The sequence below is a fragment of the Mobula hypostoma genome, chromosome 2 (assembly GCF_963921235.1).
Source record: "Mobula hypostoma chromosome 2, sMobHyp1.1, whole genome shotgun sequence".
NCBI classification, from domain to species: Eukaryota; Metazoa; Chordata; class Chondrichthyes; order Myliobatiformes; family Myliobatidae; genus Mobula; species Mobula hypostoma.
In genome coordinates, this window is record NC_086098.1 from 84,238,406 (window position 1) to 84,253,209 (window position 14,804).

Consider the following 14,804-nt stretch of genomic DNA (forward strand, 5'->3'; position numbering starts at 1 on the left):
GGTCTTTCGTAACAGTGAGGTTTCGTAAAGCGAACATTCGAAAAGCGGGGGGCACCTGTATAGGTAGGTTACAGTATAGCATAACAGTCTTGACTGGAGGATGTAATCAGTCAAAATGTTACAGTAAATGAAAATGTAAAAAAAATAGCTGCAGATACTGAAATCCTAAAATACAGAACTCGTATAGCTTTTTAGTGTTTTAATGTAGTCTTCCCTGATGTTGGGTTAGTACAGTGTTTGCTTGCCTGCTCAATTTGTGTAATAATGATGACCAAGTTTTGATTATTGAATCTTGTAGTGTAAAGGGGAATATTTGACTTTGTTTGGTTCACTTTCATCTCATAGCCCTGAGGAAGAAAGTTGGAATGTTGTGTATCTATTTCCAGTCAAGAAAAACCTTTCCCTCTTGCATTGAATTTCATGACCCGGGGGAAAACATCATTGGGACTGTTAAAGCTGAAGACATACAGGCTTAGTGGGTTATGTGCAGTTGTAGCTAATATGATTAGTTGAACCTTTAAAGCTGGTTTAAATACCACCAAAGACTAAATAAATCAGGCATACAAGGTATTGAATGTTGCGATCACCAAACAAGAAACAGCCCACCCCGGTGCAATTCAAATCATAGTTGGAGACATCCAACTAGGCTTGTTTGAAGAAATCTCTGCCCAGTTATCATGAGCATATAACCTGCGGCACCAGGGGTCCCAATACACTAGACCATTGTTATTCTACGACAAGAAATGCCTACTATTCCATGCTTAGATTACATTTCAGGATTTCTGATCACTTGGCTGTCCCCCTACCTGCTTACAGGCAGAAGCTAAAGAGCAAAGCTCCAGAGATGAGGACAACAAAGAGGTGGTTATGGGAGGCAGAGGAGTGACTACGGGATTACTTCCAAGTTGATGGACTGGGCTGTATTTAACAACTCATCAGAGGATCTGAATCAATACATCACGGTTGTCACAGACTTTATAAAAACAGTTGTAGATGAATGTGTCCCCACAAAGTCATTCAGAGCCTTCCCCAACCAGAAGCCTTGGATGAACCTTGAGTTCCGCAATCTGCTAAGGGCCAGATTGGTTGCATGCAGGTTTGACGACCAAGTAAGATATAAGAGGTCCAAGTGTGATCTCCAGAAAGCCATTTCATGGGTGTAATGACAATTCCAGTCCAAACCTGAATCACTGAAGAATTGTCAACAGCTGTGGCAGGACTTGAATGTTATTACCTCTTACAAAGTGAAACTAACCGACATAGGTGACAATGCTCACTCTGACAGTCAAAACATGAAGGCACCTTCGCAAACTTCCATAACCCCCGATGACCCTGAGATTTCAATCTGAAACCAACCTGAGAGTATCCTTTAGGAGGGTGAACCCCTGGAAAGCATCCAGCCCTGATGGGGTACCTGGCCAAGTACTAAAGACCTGTGCTAAAAAATTGGCTGGAATGTTCACCGATATCTTTAACCTCTCGCCGTTGAGCACATCTACATAGAGCACTGTTGCAGAAAAACAACGTCCATCATCAAGGATCCCTACCACCCAGGCCACACTCTCTTCTCACTACTACCATCAGGAAGAAGGTACAGAAGCCTCAGGACCCACACCACCAGGTCATGGAACAGTTATTACCCCTCAACCATCAGGCTCTTGAACAAGAGGGGATAACTTCACTCTCCGCCATCAGTGAACTATTTCCACAACCTATGGACTCACGTTCAAGGACTTACGTTCTTACGTTTTTGATATTTGTTGCTTATTTATTTATTATTAATTTTTTTTGTATTTGTAGTTTGTTGTCTTTTGTATATAGGTTGTTTGCCCTTCTGGGTGCAGTCTATCATTGATTCTATTACGTTTCTTGGATTTTCTGAGTATGGCCACAAGAAACAATTCTCAGAGTTGTATATAGTGACATATATGTACTTTGATAATAAATTTACTTTTACTTTTATGATCGATTGTTGAACTGTGAAATGATGGGATTTGTTGACAATGCCTGAACATTGCCCTTTTTCCAGCTGTGCAGATAATTGGTAAATATTTATTACTTAAAATATAATTAGTTCCAGGTCCCATATGCTTTATTGGTTTTCAATAACATCACAGGATGTACTAAGCTTAGACTGGCTTTTCACTGTTTGAAATCTAGCTACGATCTAGCCAATGCAAATTTGCAGAGTGGTGGTGGCAGCTGGGTTCATTTATGGGCTTTAAGTATTTTCAGTACATTTCTCAATGACAAGGTATGTTATGTAGGGATGTCAATTAGCACTCCTGACATTTGATTTTGTTTGACTTGCTGTAGCGACTTGCATGATGATATTTAGTTATTTGGGAGGAAAATCTCACATTTCTTTTACCAGTAAGCAATACAGAAATACTTGTTGCATTTTTATTTGATTGATGGAGAAACATTTGTACCTTCTTTCTAGTCTGTAGAGATAAGTGACGATGAAGAAACACAAGCTCTGGCACTGAATGTTGTACTTACTTTGACAAAGTACAACCAGCAGAGAATCCAGGAAATGGAAAGTTGTCACGGCTATACTATGATTCACCAAGTTCTCATCAAAATGAAATGTATTGTGGGCTTTCACATCTTAAAGGTATGAAGTATTCCCAATATATATCCTTGCTGCAGTGACCCCCATGATTAGTTCAATCTTAATTTCAATAAATTTCAAGTTCAAGTTCATTTTTCATTGATCCATACACTATACACATGAATATAGCCAAATGAAACTGCATTCTTCTGGCGCCAAAAGGTGCAAAATGCAGAACCAACAGTCACACCCAGCACACAGTAGCACATATAATAGCAGGAAAGCATGCTTTTACAAAAAATAATATTTTAAAAAATAAATATGTTTCTGCAGAACAAGCCCATAGCTGCTCCACGTATCGTGTAATTCAGCCACAGACGAACTAAATCCAGTTTGTCTCCCATGAAGTGAACGTTGCAGGGCAGTATTGACAAAAGGGGCCAGCACAGAATCAAGCAGCACACAGCCAGCACCAGCATTTGTTTCCTTGGTGGCTGCAATAGTCAACCCTGAGGCATGAATGAGGCCTGGTCCGTACCACAAGCGAGGCCATGCAGCTCCTCCATCATCTGTCTCACCAATGAACTAGTGATTGGACTGACAGTATTGTACATTACCAATATGCAACAGGGTTTTGCAACCACAACAAAAATGTCCAAGACGATCACCCACACGGTCCATTGGATTGCACACAGTCTTGTGCCTTCTTCCCTGTGTGGCTGAAGCAGGCTGCAATACAGTGCGCAGCAAATTCAGCTCTATCGCCATCCAGCAACTCACTAGTGAGGGAGACCTGCAGAACTTGATGTACTGGATAACCAGCAGTGTCTTGCAATCATGAAAAAGACATAAAAAACGAACAGTCACACCTTTGGTTGGACCCCGAGTGGCCTCTGTGTTTGAGCGTGCCGCCATTTTACTGGAATGTTACTAAGTATCTGAGTAACACATAAAATGCTGAAAGAACTCAGCAGGTCAGGGAGAACCAATGGAGAGGAATAAAGAGTCGACATTTGGGGCCAAGACTCCTTCCTCAGGAACCTTCATTTCCCCTATCTTTTGAATTCATTCCCCCTACTAATGAAGGCCAGCATACCATATGCTGCCTTATACATTTCATCCAGTATTTTGTGTGCGTTACTCTTGATTTCCAACATCTGCAGAATCTCTTGTGTTTCTAAACATCTGACCTAGTCAGAATCAGAATCAGAATCCAGTTTATTATCACCGGCATGTGACGTGAAATTTGTTAACTTAGCAGCAGCAGTTCAATACAATACATAATCTAGTTTAAAGAAAAAAAATAAAAATAATAATCATAAGCAAGTAGATCAATTACGTATGTTGAATAGATTTTTTTAAAGTGCGAAAACAGAAATACTGTATTTTTTTAAAGTGAAGTAGTGTCCAAAAGATTCAATGTCCATTTAGGAATCGGATGGCAGAGGGAAAGAAGCTGTTCCTGAATTGCTAAGTGTGTGTCTTGAGCCTTCTGTACCTCCTACCTGGTAACAGTGAGAAAAGGGCATGTCCTGGGTGCTGGAGGTCCTTAATAATGGATGCTGCCTTTCTGAGACACTGCTCCCTAAAGATGTTCTGGGTACTTTGTAGGCTAGTACCCAAGATGGAGCTGACAAGACTTACAACCTTCTGCAGCTTCTTTCAGTCCTGTGCGGTATCCCCTCCATACCAGACAGTGATGCAGCCTGTCAGAATGCTCTCCACGGTACAACTATAGAATGTCTGCTAATGATGTCCTTGTAACAAGTTAGACTTAATCCATGTGCTTTACCTGTATTTGCTTCTTGTTAAAAATGAATGACAGTATTGCAGATAACATTAGACAGGAACATATTCTGATCAATCAGTTTCTATTTCTTTCTCTCTCTTTCAAAACTATCCCAAACATCTGCTATAACCATCTGTACATAAAATCTCACAGACTAGCCTCCAGGATAATGAGGATTAAACCTACCTTTCTCTGGAGGTGAGGGTGCATCCCATTTGATCTGTTGTCCCCCTTCCCCCATCCGACCTTCTGGTCCAATCCCTCTCCTGTTCATGTTTATGTAGTTCCCGTGTAGTTATTTCCTAGCTGTTTCCAGGGGATATGACCCAAGCTCTGTTCGCTGTTGCATACATAGCTACAATATTGCTAAGAAATAAGAGAAATACTTAATATGGAGAGAAGGGAAATGAGAGAAAAAAAATTAGACCCATAGAAAATCGAAGAAGTGCTGATAATCTATAAAGACGACAAGGGAAATGTTTAAAAGGCACAAAAGGGATGTTTCATGACTTCATAAAATGCATCTCTCGTTTCTCAGCAAATAAAACATGGGTTCCCTGGATGGAACCTCAATCCTCATTCTTTTTTAGAATGTATAGTGTATCATTTCAACATAGTATGGGCCCTTCAATCTCTGATGTTATGCCAACTTATAATCATACTCCACGTTCTATCTAAACCTTCCTGCTACACAGCCAATAATCCTTCATTTTCCTTATCTGTGTGCCTATCCAAGATTCTTTTAATTGTCCCTATCAGCTTCTACCACCATCATGGGCTGAACATTCCAGGTACCCACAATTCTTAAGAAAAAACTACCTCTGTTATCTCCCTTAACTTTCCGCCACTCACCTTCAATAAATGTCCTTTAGTATTGCCCACCACTAACCGGGGAAAAAGGTGCTGGCTGTCCATTCTATCTATACCCCTCATAAACTTGTACAAATTGTTTCTCATCATCCATCATTGCAAAGAGAAAAGCCCTTGCTTGCACAACCTTTCCTCATAAAACATGTTCTGTAATCCAGGCAGCATCCTGGTAAATCTCCTCTGTACCTTCTTTTCATCTTCTACATCCTTCTTATAATGATGAGACCAGCTCTGAGTCTAGCCATAGTAAAGGAGCTGCAACATTACCTTGTGGCTCTGGAACTCATTTCCCTTACTAATGAAGGTCAACACATCATATGCCTTCTTAACTACCCTGTCAACGTGCTGTAGGTCTGTAAAGCACAGTTATCTAGGCATATATATTTTTGATGACATCTTTTGAATATATTACAGAAAACATTTAATTTTCTATGTTTTTGGTTATGATCGTGTACAGACTGTTCAAGGTGGAATTAGAAAATATATATATCTTTCAGACTTTACTTGATGGATGCTGCAGTGCTCCAGTGCTTAACTTTAATGAGTCCACGTGTCAATTTGAGATTGATACTGAAACAAGTGCAGTGATCCAGGATGTGAAGATCTTGTCAGAATTGTTACTGGACTGGAAGATCTGGTCCAAAGCACAGGTTTGATCGACTTTCTAATTTTATTTTTACATTTGTTCCTGTTGCTACATATTCTGAATTGGAAGAAATATCTCAATTTGCAAAAACCAATAATTATAAAATGTTATATGCAGTCCTGATAAACTTCTCTCTTAGAGACTCTAATAAGAAAGAAATTAATTATGATCTGGGCACATCTACAACAGTTGTCAAGTGATAAGACTTGTATGATTATTTAATTAAATGAAATGTTTATCGTGCTACTGTTCAATTAATCAGAAATTCCCTTTCAGTAGTCCAGGTGAGATTGATGGTCTGATGCTTCTGTTGGTCAGTGATACTAAGGTGCTAGTTATCTCCCCCCCACCCCCCACCATTCCCCATTGCCTTTTCCTCTCTCATGTTGTATATCCTTACCTACCCATCATCTCCCTCTGGTACTCCTCCTTCTTTTTCTCCTTCCATGAGCTTCTGTCCTCTCCTATCAGATCTCCCTTCTCCAGCCCTGTATCTCTTTCACCAATCAACTTCCAGGGTTTTACTCTCCTTCCCCTACCCCACCTTCTAACTCTGACTCCTCTTTTTTTTCTCCTGATGAAGGGTGTCCAAAACTTTGACTATACTCCTTTCCGTAGATGCTGCCTGGCCTGCTGAGTTCCTCCAGCATTTTGTGTGTGTTGCTTGGATTTGCAGCATCTGTAGATTTTCTCTTGTTTGTGCTAGTTATGTTTTCTATTTCTTTCATTCAGTGTACATTGTTCTTTATTGGTATGTTTTCAACTCATTAATCAAGAACTTGGAATTTTGCCCTTATTTGGACATTTTATTGCAAGTTTATTCTCACTAGCAATATGTCTATGAATATAGCTTTGTATATTCTTGGATCTTTTGTACTTAAGTATCTTTGGCTTTTTAAATTACTGTCATGCTCAGTGTTTTGTCCTTTGGATTATTTCTGGACAAACATTTGATGACTTTTCCCATCATTTTAATCATGTTTGTTATCACCTTAATTGGAAAATGCTAAATTTCACCTGCCCAATCCCCAGAGATGTTACTGCTTAACTTTCATTGTCCGCTTTCTGATACTGTCATGAAGCTGTTAATTTTTTGTCCATGTACAATTAAATCAAGTAGAATAGAGCCAGTGCTGTTCAGGTTGTATGGATGGCACAGCAATGCAATTACCAATAGCTGTGTGTATTTATTCTAAAAATAGAATGGTGTCTGGGAAACGCTGATGGCAGCTCTTGAAGTGCTCATTAGAGTCAATCATCCCAAACAGATGTTCAATATCAAACAACTTCTGAAGGCTCAAGTGGTTTATCGCTTCCTCTTGACTTGCCAGGTTCTTCAGGTATGAATTGCTTTGTAATCCAAGCTTCACACCACTCCTTTTCTCTAGCAGTTTCCTGCGTCTTGCTGGAGTGCAGTTTTCATAGGTTCTGTGTCCAACTAGGCATTTTTCACATGATCCTTCATAATTTTGAAAGTCTACATGGCTGAGCTCTGCACTGTGGTAACATCCATCCATCCATCCATGTGGATTTTCATTAGGACAACAATGAATAATGCAATATCCAGCATTTTAGTCTCTTCCAACTAGTGATACTCTAGCTGAAATCACTGTGGAACTGTGGAAACAAACCACGCCATCTTAAAAGTTTCTTCCCCCAGGCAGTTAATCTGATAAACCATTCTAGTTAGCCCCCTCCCATCTTTTCCATCTACTACTTCAGTCTCTGCAATGCACTGCAAAACACATTAAACTAATTTTTATAATAATACATTCTAGTACTTGTGGATTTATGCACATTTTATTCAATATCTGTACTTATTTTTATTTAATTTTTATTCTTTATAATTGTTGAATGTTGCTTTTTGTTGCACATTGTATCAACACATGACAGCAAATTCTGAATACATTTAAATGCATATGACAAACAAAGATTAGCGTTGATCAGCCTGAGATGGTTCCAGTATCTTGTATGAATTAATGCAAGAATACCATTTTGCCACTGAGTCATTGTAGATTATCCAGGGCTCTGTGTTTAATTATAAGTAATTTGGTGTGAAGGGTGACGATAACACTACATATACTATTAGAACTATTCTATAAATTACCAAGTGTTTTATAGGAATAAATTCTTCTACCTGGCTGGTACTGTGATGCCACTAACTGTCTTCAACCTTTCTTACTTGGAAGTTCAGTAGCTTTGAGTGAAGTCAAAGAATTGAACTACAGAATATTCAGACTTGGTCTCAATTTTTCTCATGCTCAGGTAGCTTCTGCATTCGGAATGAAATCAGATGAATACGTAGTACTTTATTACATAGAAACATATAGAAACATAGAAAACCTACAGCACAATACAGGCCCTTTAGCCCACAAAGCTGTGCCGAACATGTCCTTACCTGAGAAATTACCTAGGGTTACCCTTAGCCCTCTATTTTTCTGAGCTCCATATACCTGTCCAGGAGTCTCTTAAAAGACCCTATTGTATCTGCCTCCACCACCGTCACCAGCAGCCTACTCTATGCACTCACCACTCTCTGCATAAAAAAACTTACCCCTGATATCTCCTCTGTACCTACTTCCAAGCACCTTAAAACTGTGCCCTCTCATGCCAGCCATTTCAGCTCTGGGAAAACGCCTCTGACTATCCACATGATCAATACCTCTCATCATCTTTTACACCTCTATCAGGTCACCTCTCATCCTCCGTTGTTCCAAGGAAAAAAGGCCGAGTTCACTCAACCTATTCTCATAAGGCATGCTCCCCAATCCAGGCAACGTCCTTGTAAATCTCTTCTGCAACCTTTCTATGGTTTCCACATCCTTTCTATAGTGAGGCGACCAGAAATGAGCACAGTACTCCAAGTGGGGTCTGACCGGGGTCCTATATAGCTGCAACATTACCTCTCGGCTCCTAAACTCAATCCCACAATTGATGAAGGCCAATGCACCATATGCTTTCTTAAGCACAGAGTCAACCTGTGCAGCAGGTTTGAGTGTCCTATGGACTTGGACCCCAAGATCTCTCTGATCCTCCACACTGCCAAGAGTCTTACCATTAATACTATACTCTGTCATTACTCTTGTTCATTGCCTGAAGAATTTGTAAAATGGGACCTACCATGCAAACATGGTAACCTTTATTTTATCTGGAAATGCAGATGGCTTTAAGGAGCTCAGGTTTTATGCCTCCTGTTGAACTTAACACCAGGATATGATTTTTATTTTCTATCTCTATTTACATTGCTGCCAGTTGCTTATGAAACTAGTTTTGGGTAGGTAGCAGGCTGCAACCAGAAAACAGAAGGAATTTGTAAGGAGATCAGAGGTTGGGGAGCACACGCTGAATTGAAGTTTAGTTGGCAGGCTGGCAAATTCAAGCTGTTGGCAAACTGGGGATGTTGTTGATTTGCAAGGTTGTTTGGGTAAGGGGGCAGGAGTGGGGGTTCATACATTGAACTGCAAGTGTTATTGAAAAAGTTCAATACATTAGGTGAGAGGGAATAGCACTTGTCTCATCAATACAGTAGTCCATCTTTCCCTTCTGCATTTGGGTTTCTCAGGCCCACCCTGATTCCCACATAGTGGTTCATAAATGTAATATTTTAAATCACCATTGTGTCTCCTGGGGGTAGTTTCCCCTGCCACTGCCACCACCACACAACCCCACCTTGCTCCCATCTAGTCTCTGAAATAGGGAATTTGGAGAGTACAAATTTTAATTTTCCATTCCTTTGCATCTCATAGACTCACATCTATGCATTCAATGAGGGGATGGCTGTTAAAACTGCCCCACCTTCATCTTATCTGGTCAATTACTATATCAACTAGTATAGTCTACTTTCTCAAGTATGTACTCAGTAGTACTCAGAAGATTGTAAGTTAGTACATTTATACCTGCAATTAAAGTATAATGGGAGAAATATATAATTACACAAGTTTCTCTGTTAAATTATTCCTCACTTTGCCATATTTGTTTTATGATGTGCATGAAGATATTGCTGCCTGTTGTTAGAAGTATATCGAGTTGAACTATTTAATATATTAACATCAGCTACAAACAAGTAGAAAGTGTACCACTGCACTCTATGATTTCTCATTTTGTCTGTCTCTGAATTGAGTGGAAAAATATTGGTAAGTATTTGGTAAATATAGTTTCTGTTAGACAAAAGAAAAGGTAGTATTGAATTGAGTGTTGACAACTTACCTGTGTACTCCTGCTAATTGTTTTCCCCACTCTGGTTCCTCAGGAACACCGAGATGAACAGCTGACATCTATTCCTCGGGATGTCTGCAGATCATTTGTGAAGATCATTGAAGAAGTACTTGGGTCACCACCAGATCTTGAGTTGCTGAAGCTGGTTTACAATTTTTTGTTGGCAGTACATCCTCCCACTAATACTTACGTTTGCCACACCCCACCAGGCTTTTACTTTTCACTCCACATAGGTGAATAGAATGTATACTGCTTTTGATAGGTTTTGTGTAACAACTGAGGACTAAGGGCGCTGATATGGAAAATAATTTTTTCTTTCCTTTGTGTTTTTGCATATACCCTTCACACTGAAATGACCTTAATACAATCACTTCACTTTAGAATGTGGTATTTTGAGACAGTTCACGATGGTAAAACAAAAGTTAGTGATTTACTTTATTACAGATTTACAAATAAAATGAGTTGCAACTTGTTAAAACTCTTGAAGATTGAAAAACGTGTTTGATTTTAGGTGGCTATTTGATGCCAGTGGTTGTAAGTGGTGGATCAAGAAGATCCATTATGGCTTCTTGAGCCTGCTTTGCCATGCAGTAAGATCATAGTTAGTAGACCATAAGACATAGGAGCAGAATTAGGTCATTCAGCCTATCGAGACCGCTCTGCTGTTTCATCGTGGCTGAACCTGAATCCCATTCAATCCCATACACCTGCCCTCTCACCGTATCTCTTGATGCCCCAACCAATCAAGAAACTATGAACTTCTGCTATGAATATATGCATGGACTTGGCCTCCGCTGCAGTCTGTGGCAGAGTATTTCACAGATTCACCACTCTGACTAAAAAAAATTCCTCCTTACTTCTGTTCTAAAAGTTCACCCCTCAAATTTGAGGCTGTGCCCTCTAGTTCTGGATACCCCCACCAGAGGAAACATCCTTTCCACATCCACCTTATATAGTCCTTTCAACATTCGGTAGGTTTCAATGAGTTCCCCACATGTTTTTCTAAATTCCAGTAAGTACAGGCACTAAAGCTGCCAAACTTTTATCATATGTTAACTCCTTTAGTTCTTCCTGTGTTTTCTATTGTAATATTGATTGTATATCCCCTGAATCCCTTAGTACCCCAAACTTTATTTTATTTTGTCTGTCTGTCTGTTGATACAGCACGGAACAGGCCTTTCTGGCCCAACAAGTGGCATTGCCCAGCAACCTACCTATTTAACCCCAACCCAATCACAGGGGGATTTACAATAACCATTTGACCTACTAACTAGTACGCAATTGGACTATGGGAAGAAACTGGAGCACCTGGATGGAACACACGGGCTCACAGGAAGCATATAAAGACTTGCAGACGACGCTGGAATTGATTTCTGATCTCTGACGCCCTGAGCTGTAATAGCACTAACCGCTATGCTACTGTGGCATTCCCATCTACCCATTTCAGCCTTGTATGTCCTAAAATGACAAAACATCTTCATAACATTGTGATAAGGAATTCCAGTGAATTTCACATTTTTGAATCAGGCCTAAATGGGAACCCCCTTATTTTGAAATATTGCCTCATGCCTTTAAGTAGTCCATGCAAAGGTGAGAATTTCTTACCATCTACCCTGCCAGTCTTCCTCAGATCCTGGGATTTAGAGAGATCACCTCTAAATTCCAATGTAAGTCCCAGTCCAGATGAAGGGTCTCATCTCAAAACATAGACTGTCCATTAGGGAGCATAGATTTAAGATGAGGGAGGGAAATTGGAGGCAAGTATTTTACACAGTAAATGTTAAATGCCTGGAACATGATAATTAATTACCACTGACAGATGATGTGAAATGTGATGTTTTGTGGTAGCAGTACAGTTCAAAGATGTAAAATTCTATAGATTACAAAAATAAATAGTGCAAAAAATAAGGTAGTTGTTATAGTTTTATAGACTGTTGAGAACTCAGATGGCAGAGGGGAAGAAACTGCTTATGAATTGTTCAGTGCATGTTTTCAAGCTTTTTTACTTCCCCAATGTCAGTAATGAGGAGAGTGCATGTCACAGATGGTGAGGGTCTTTAATGGTGGATGCTGTTTTCTCAATGGACTGCCTCTTGAATATGTCTTCGATAGTGCAGAAGGTTATGCCTGTGATGGAGATGACCGAGTCCACTGCCCTCTGCTGCCTCTTGTGATCCTGTGCAATGAACGTTCCATAGCAGGCAGTGATGCAACTGGTAGGAAGCAGATGCGGTAGTAGCACTCAGGCCAATTAGACAGGTGCATAAATAGGAAGCAAATAGAGGTGTATGTTCCATGTGCTAGTAGATAAGATTAGTTGAACTTAACATTATGGCACAGACATTGTGAGCTGAAGTGCTTGTCCCTGTTTTGCCCTTTTTGTGCTAATTCAGCCAAATTTTGTTTTCTGAGCAGTATCCACTGGCTAAATGGAATGTTTATTCAGTTCCTTTTTGGCAGTACAGATTACTTTCAATTTTTTTTTGTGACAAGTATACATTATTTTACATACCAAAGTCTAGATGTATGCTGTAATTATACATTTATGCCAGTTGTATCTTGACCCATCCTGGACTACATTTTCTCACTGCCGAGTTTCTCTAGATTTAGTGTCCTTTCTCTACTGTTTCCCAATTTAAGGCCTTCACTGTTGTGTACATACATCTATTGATGCTTCTGGACACATCTTCAGTGATGTTCCTGGAATCATTGGGTGTTTCGGGTCTTTCAACATCATACAACCTCCTCTAGGTGACCCAGCCGGGGCTGATCAGACCCCAGCTTGTGTCCAGATGGTTAGCTACTTATGACTCCATGGCTTCCCTCTTTTGAGCCACAGCCATCTTGAGGCCCTCTCTGCCGCATCGGTGGTACTGCGGATGGCTCTCCTCTTCCTCTCTCCCTTGATGCCCAAATTGCTGAAGGCTCTGACTAAGGAATGGGCTATGAATCCCCTACAACCAACCTTCACTGGGAGACACCTCGCTCTCCATCCAGCCTGCTGACAGTTGCTGACCAGTCCTGCGTACTTGGAGAGCTTCCTTTCAAAGGCCTCTTCCAAGCTATCTTCCCATAGGACTGTCAGCTCCAGCAGCACCACTTGCTTAGTAGACTCAGACACTAGAACAATGTCTGGTCGCAGGATGGTGGCTGCGATATGGTTGGGGAACTTCAGCTGCCCTTCGAGGTCCACCAACAGCTGCCAGTCCCTTGCAGAGGTCAGAATGCCTGCAGTTGTTCTTTTAGCAGGTATTGGCTGCTCCCCAGCTCTGACAAAGGCAATGGTCTGCTTGGAGGGTCGGGACTGCTTCTGCCACTCAACTCCTGCGCTGACGGCTTCAGCGATGGTCTTCAGGACCTGATCACGCCTCCACCTGTACCGTCCCTCACCAAGTGCCCTTGCGCAGCCGCTGAGGATGTGCTCCAGGGTTCCTCGCTTGGAGCACAGTGGGCACGCAGATGACTCTGCCTTGCCCCATGTGTGCAGGTTTGATGGGCTTGGAAGCACATCGTACACTGCCTGGATGAGAATAGTACCATGGGGAAAGTTTTTATAAGTTAGAGGTCACAATTCAGGAAAAGAAATTCAAACATTCCAAGAAAACACTATTGATACAACATGAGTGTCTTATCCCATTGAAAGACCAGTGTTAGAATTCAGAAATTATTTTAGATGATAATTGCAATAATTGCACGGAGGAGGCAGTTAATACAAAAAGTAATGGAACATTCAAAATGATGCCAAAACCCTGATGGAGTTTAATGAATGAAAAACTAAATATTGAGAATGGAAAATTCTTATCTCTAAGGATAGTAACTTCTAAATAAATGACATGCAGTTGAATTTGATACAATCATTATTTAAAAACCACCTGCATTTATTTTGTTTTTCAGATGGAAAGATCTTTCAAGAGAAGGTCAAATTGATCAAATGTATGCGGTATTCTAATAGCAGTGGAAAATCCAGTGAAAGCCCTGGTTTTCTATCACCATCTGCCTTTACTGTTGTCCCACCAGAAGGTTAGAAGTTAACATAATTAATGATTTAAAGTTAAGTTACATGTTTAATTACTTAAGTTAATTTACTCTCCATCAATTCACTCTTACTATCTGGTTGTGAACAAATATTTGAATGTTGTATTACTCATTTATTAAATTCTCTAAAGTGCATTGTTCAGGTAGTTTGCAAATGAGCAAGGAATTACATTTGCCTGTTTATCTTTGGAAAACAACCTAGATGCTTTTTGTAGAATTATAAAGAAATAACATGTAGCTCAAGCAGATTTTTTTTCCTCTTGGAAGAAGGGGTCCCTATTAAAAAAAAATCTGAGAAATTCTCCAAATACAGAATAACTATCTGTCTCAGATTTCTGTCTCTATTTTCTGGATCTTTCTGTTATTATTATTCAGACCTCATCATGCATTAATCATTATGATTTCCCATGGAGTCACTCCCTGACAAGATGAATCAGTAGAGATACTTTCTTTTAATCTATGGTTATTTGCTTTGCTTATTTTTTAAAAAAATACTATTGTGTGTTACTCTTGGTTTATTTGCAAGAAATTAGAAAAACAACATTCCGAATCGCTGCTGCTTTACTCTATCACCCCCTCCCCCCACAGCCAATACTTAAGTTTCTTTCTATCAGCTGTCTTTACATAATTTATCTTTAAAGGTCTAATACATCTTGATTCAATCTACTATTCTGAGAACAATTTTCATTTCAATA

General features: G+C 40.0%; 1 protein-coding gene across 2 annotated transcripts in view; it reads left to right on the forward strand.

Moving 5' to 3' along the window:
* lyst (lysosomal trafficking regulator) overlaps positions 1-14,804 on the forward strand; it is a 297,915-nt gene that overhangs the window by 185,682 nt on the left and 97,429 nt on the right. For both annotated transcript variants that reach the window (XM_063039530.1, XM_063039526.1), the window contains 5 exons: positions 2,444-2,617; positions 5,711-5,863; positions 7,062-7,199; positions 10,109-10,307; positions 13,969-14,094. In XM_063039530.1, coding sequence (XP_062895600.1) covers positions 2,444-2,617; positions 5,711-5,863; positions 7,062-7,199; positions 10,109-10,307; positions 13,969-14,094 — 790 coding nt within the window. The remainder of the gene's footprint in view (positions 1-2,443; positions 2,618-5,710; positions 5,864-7,061; positions 7,200-10,108; positions 10,308-13,968; positions 14,095-14,804) is intronic.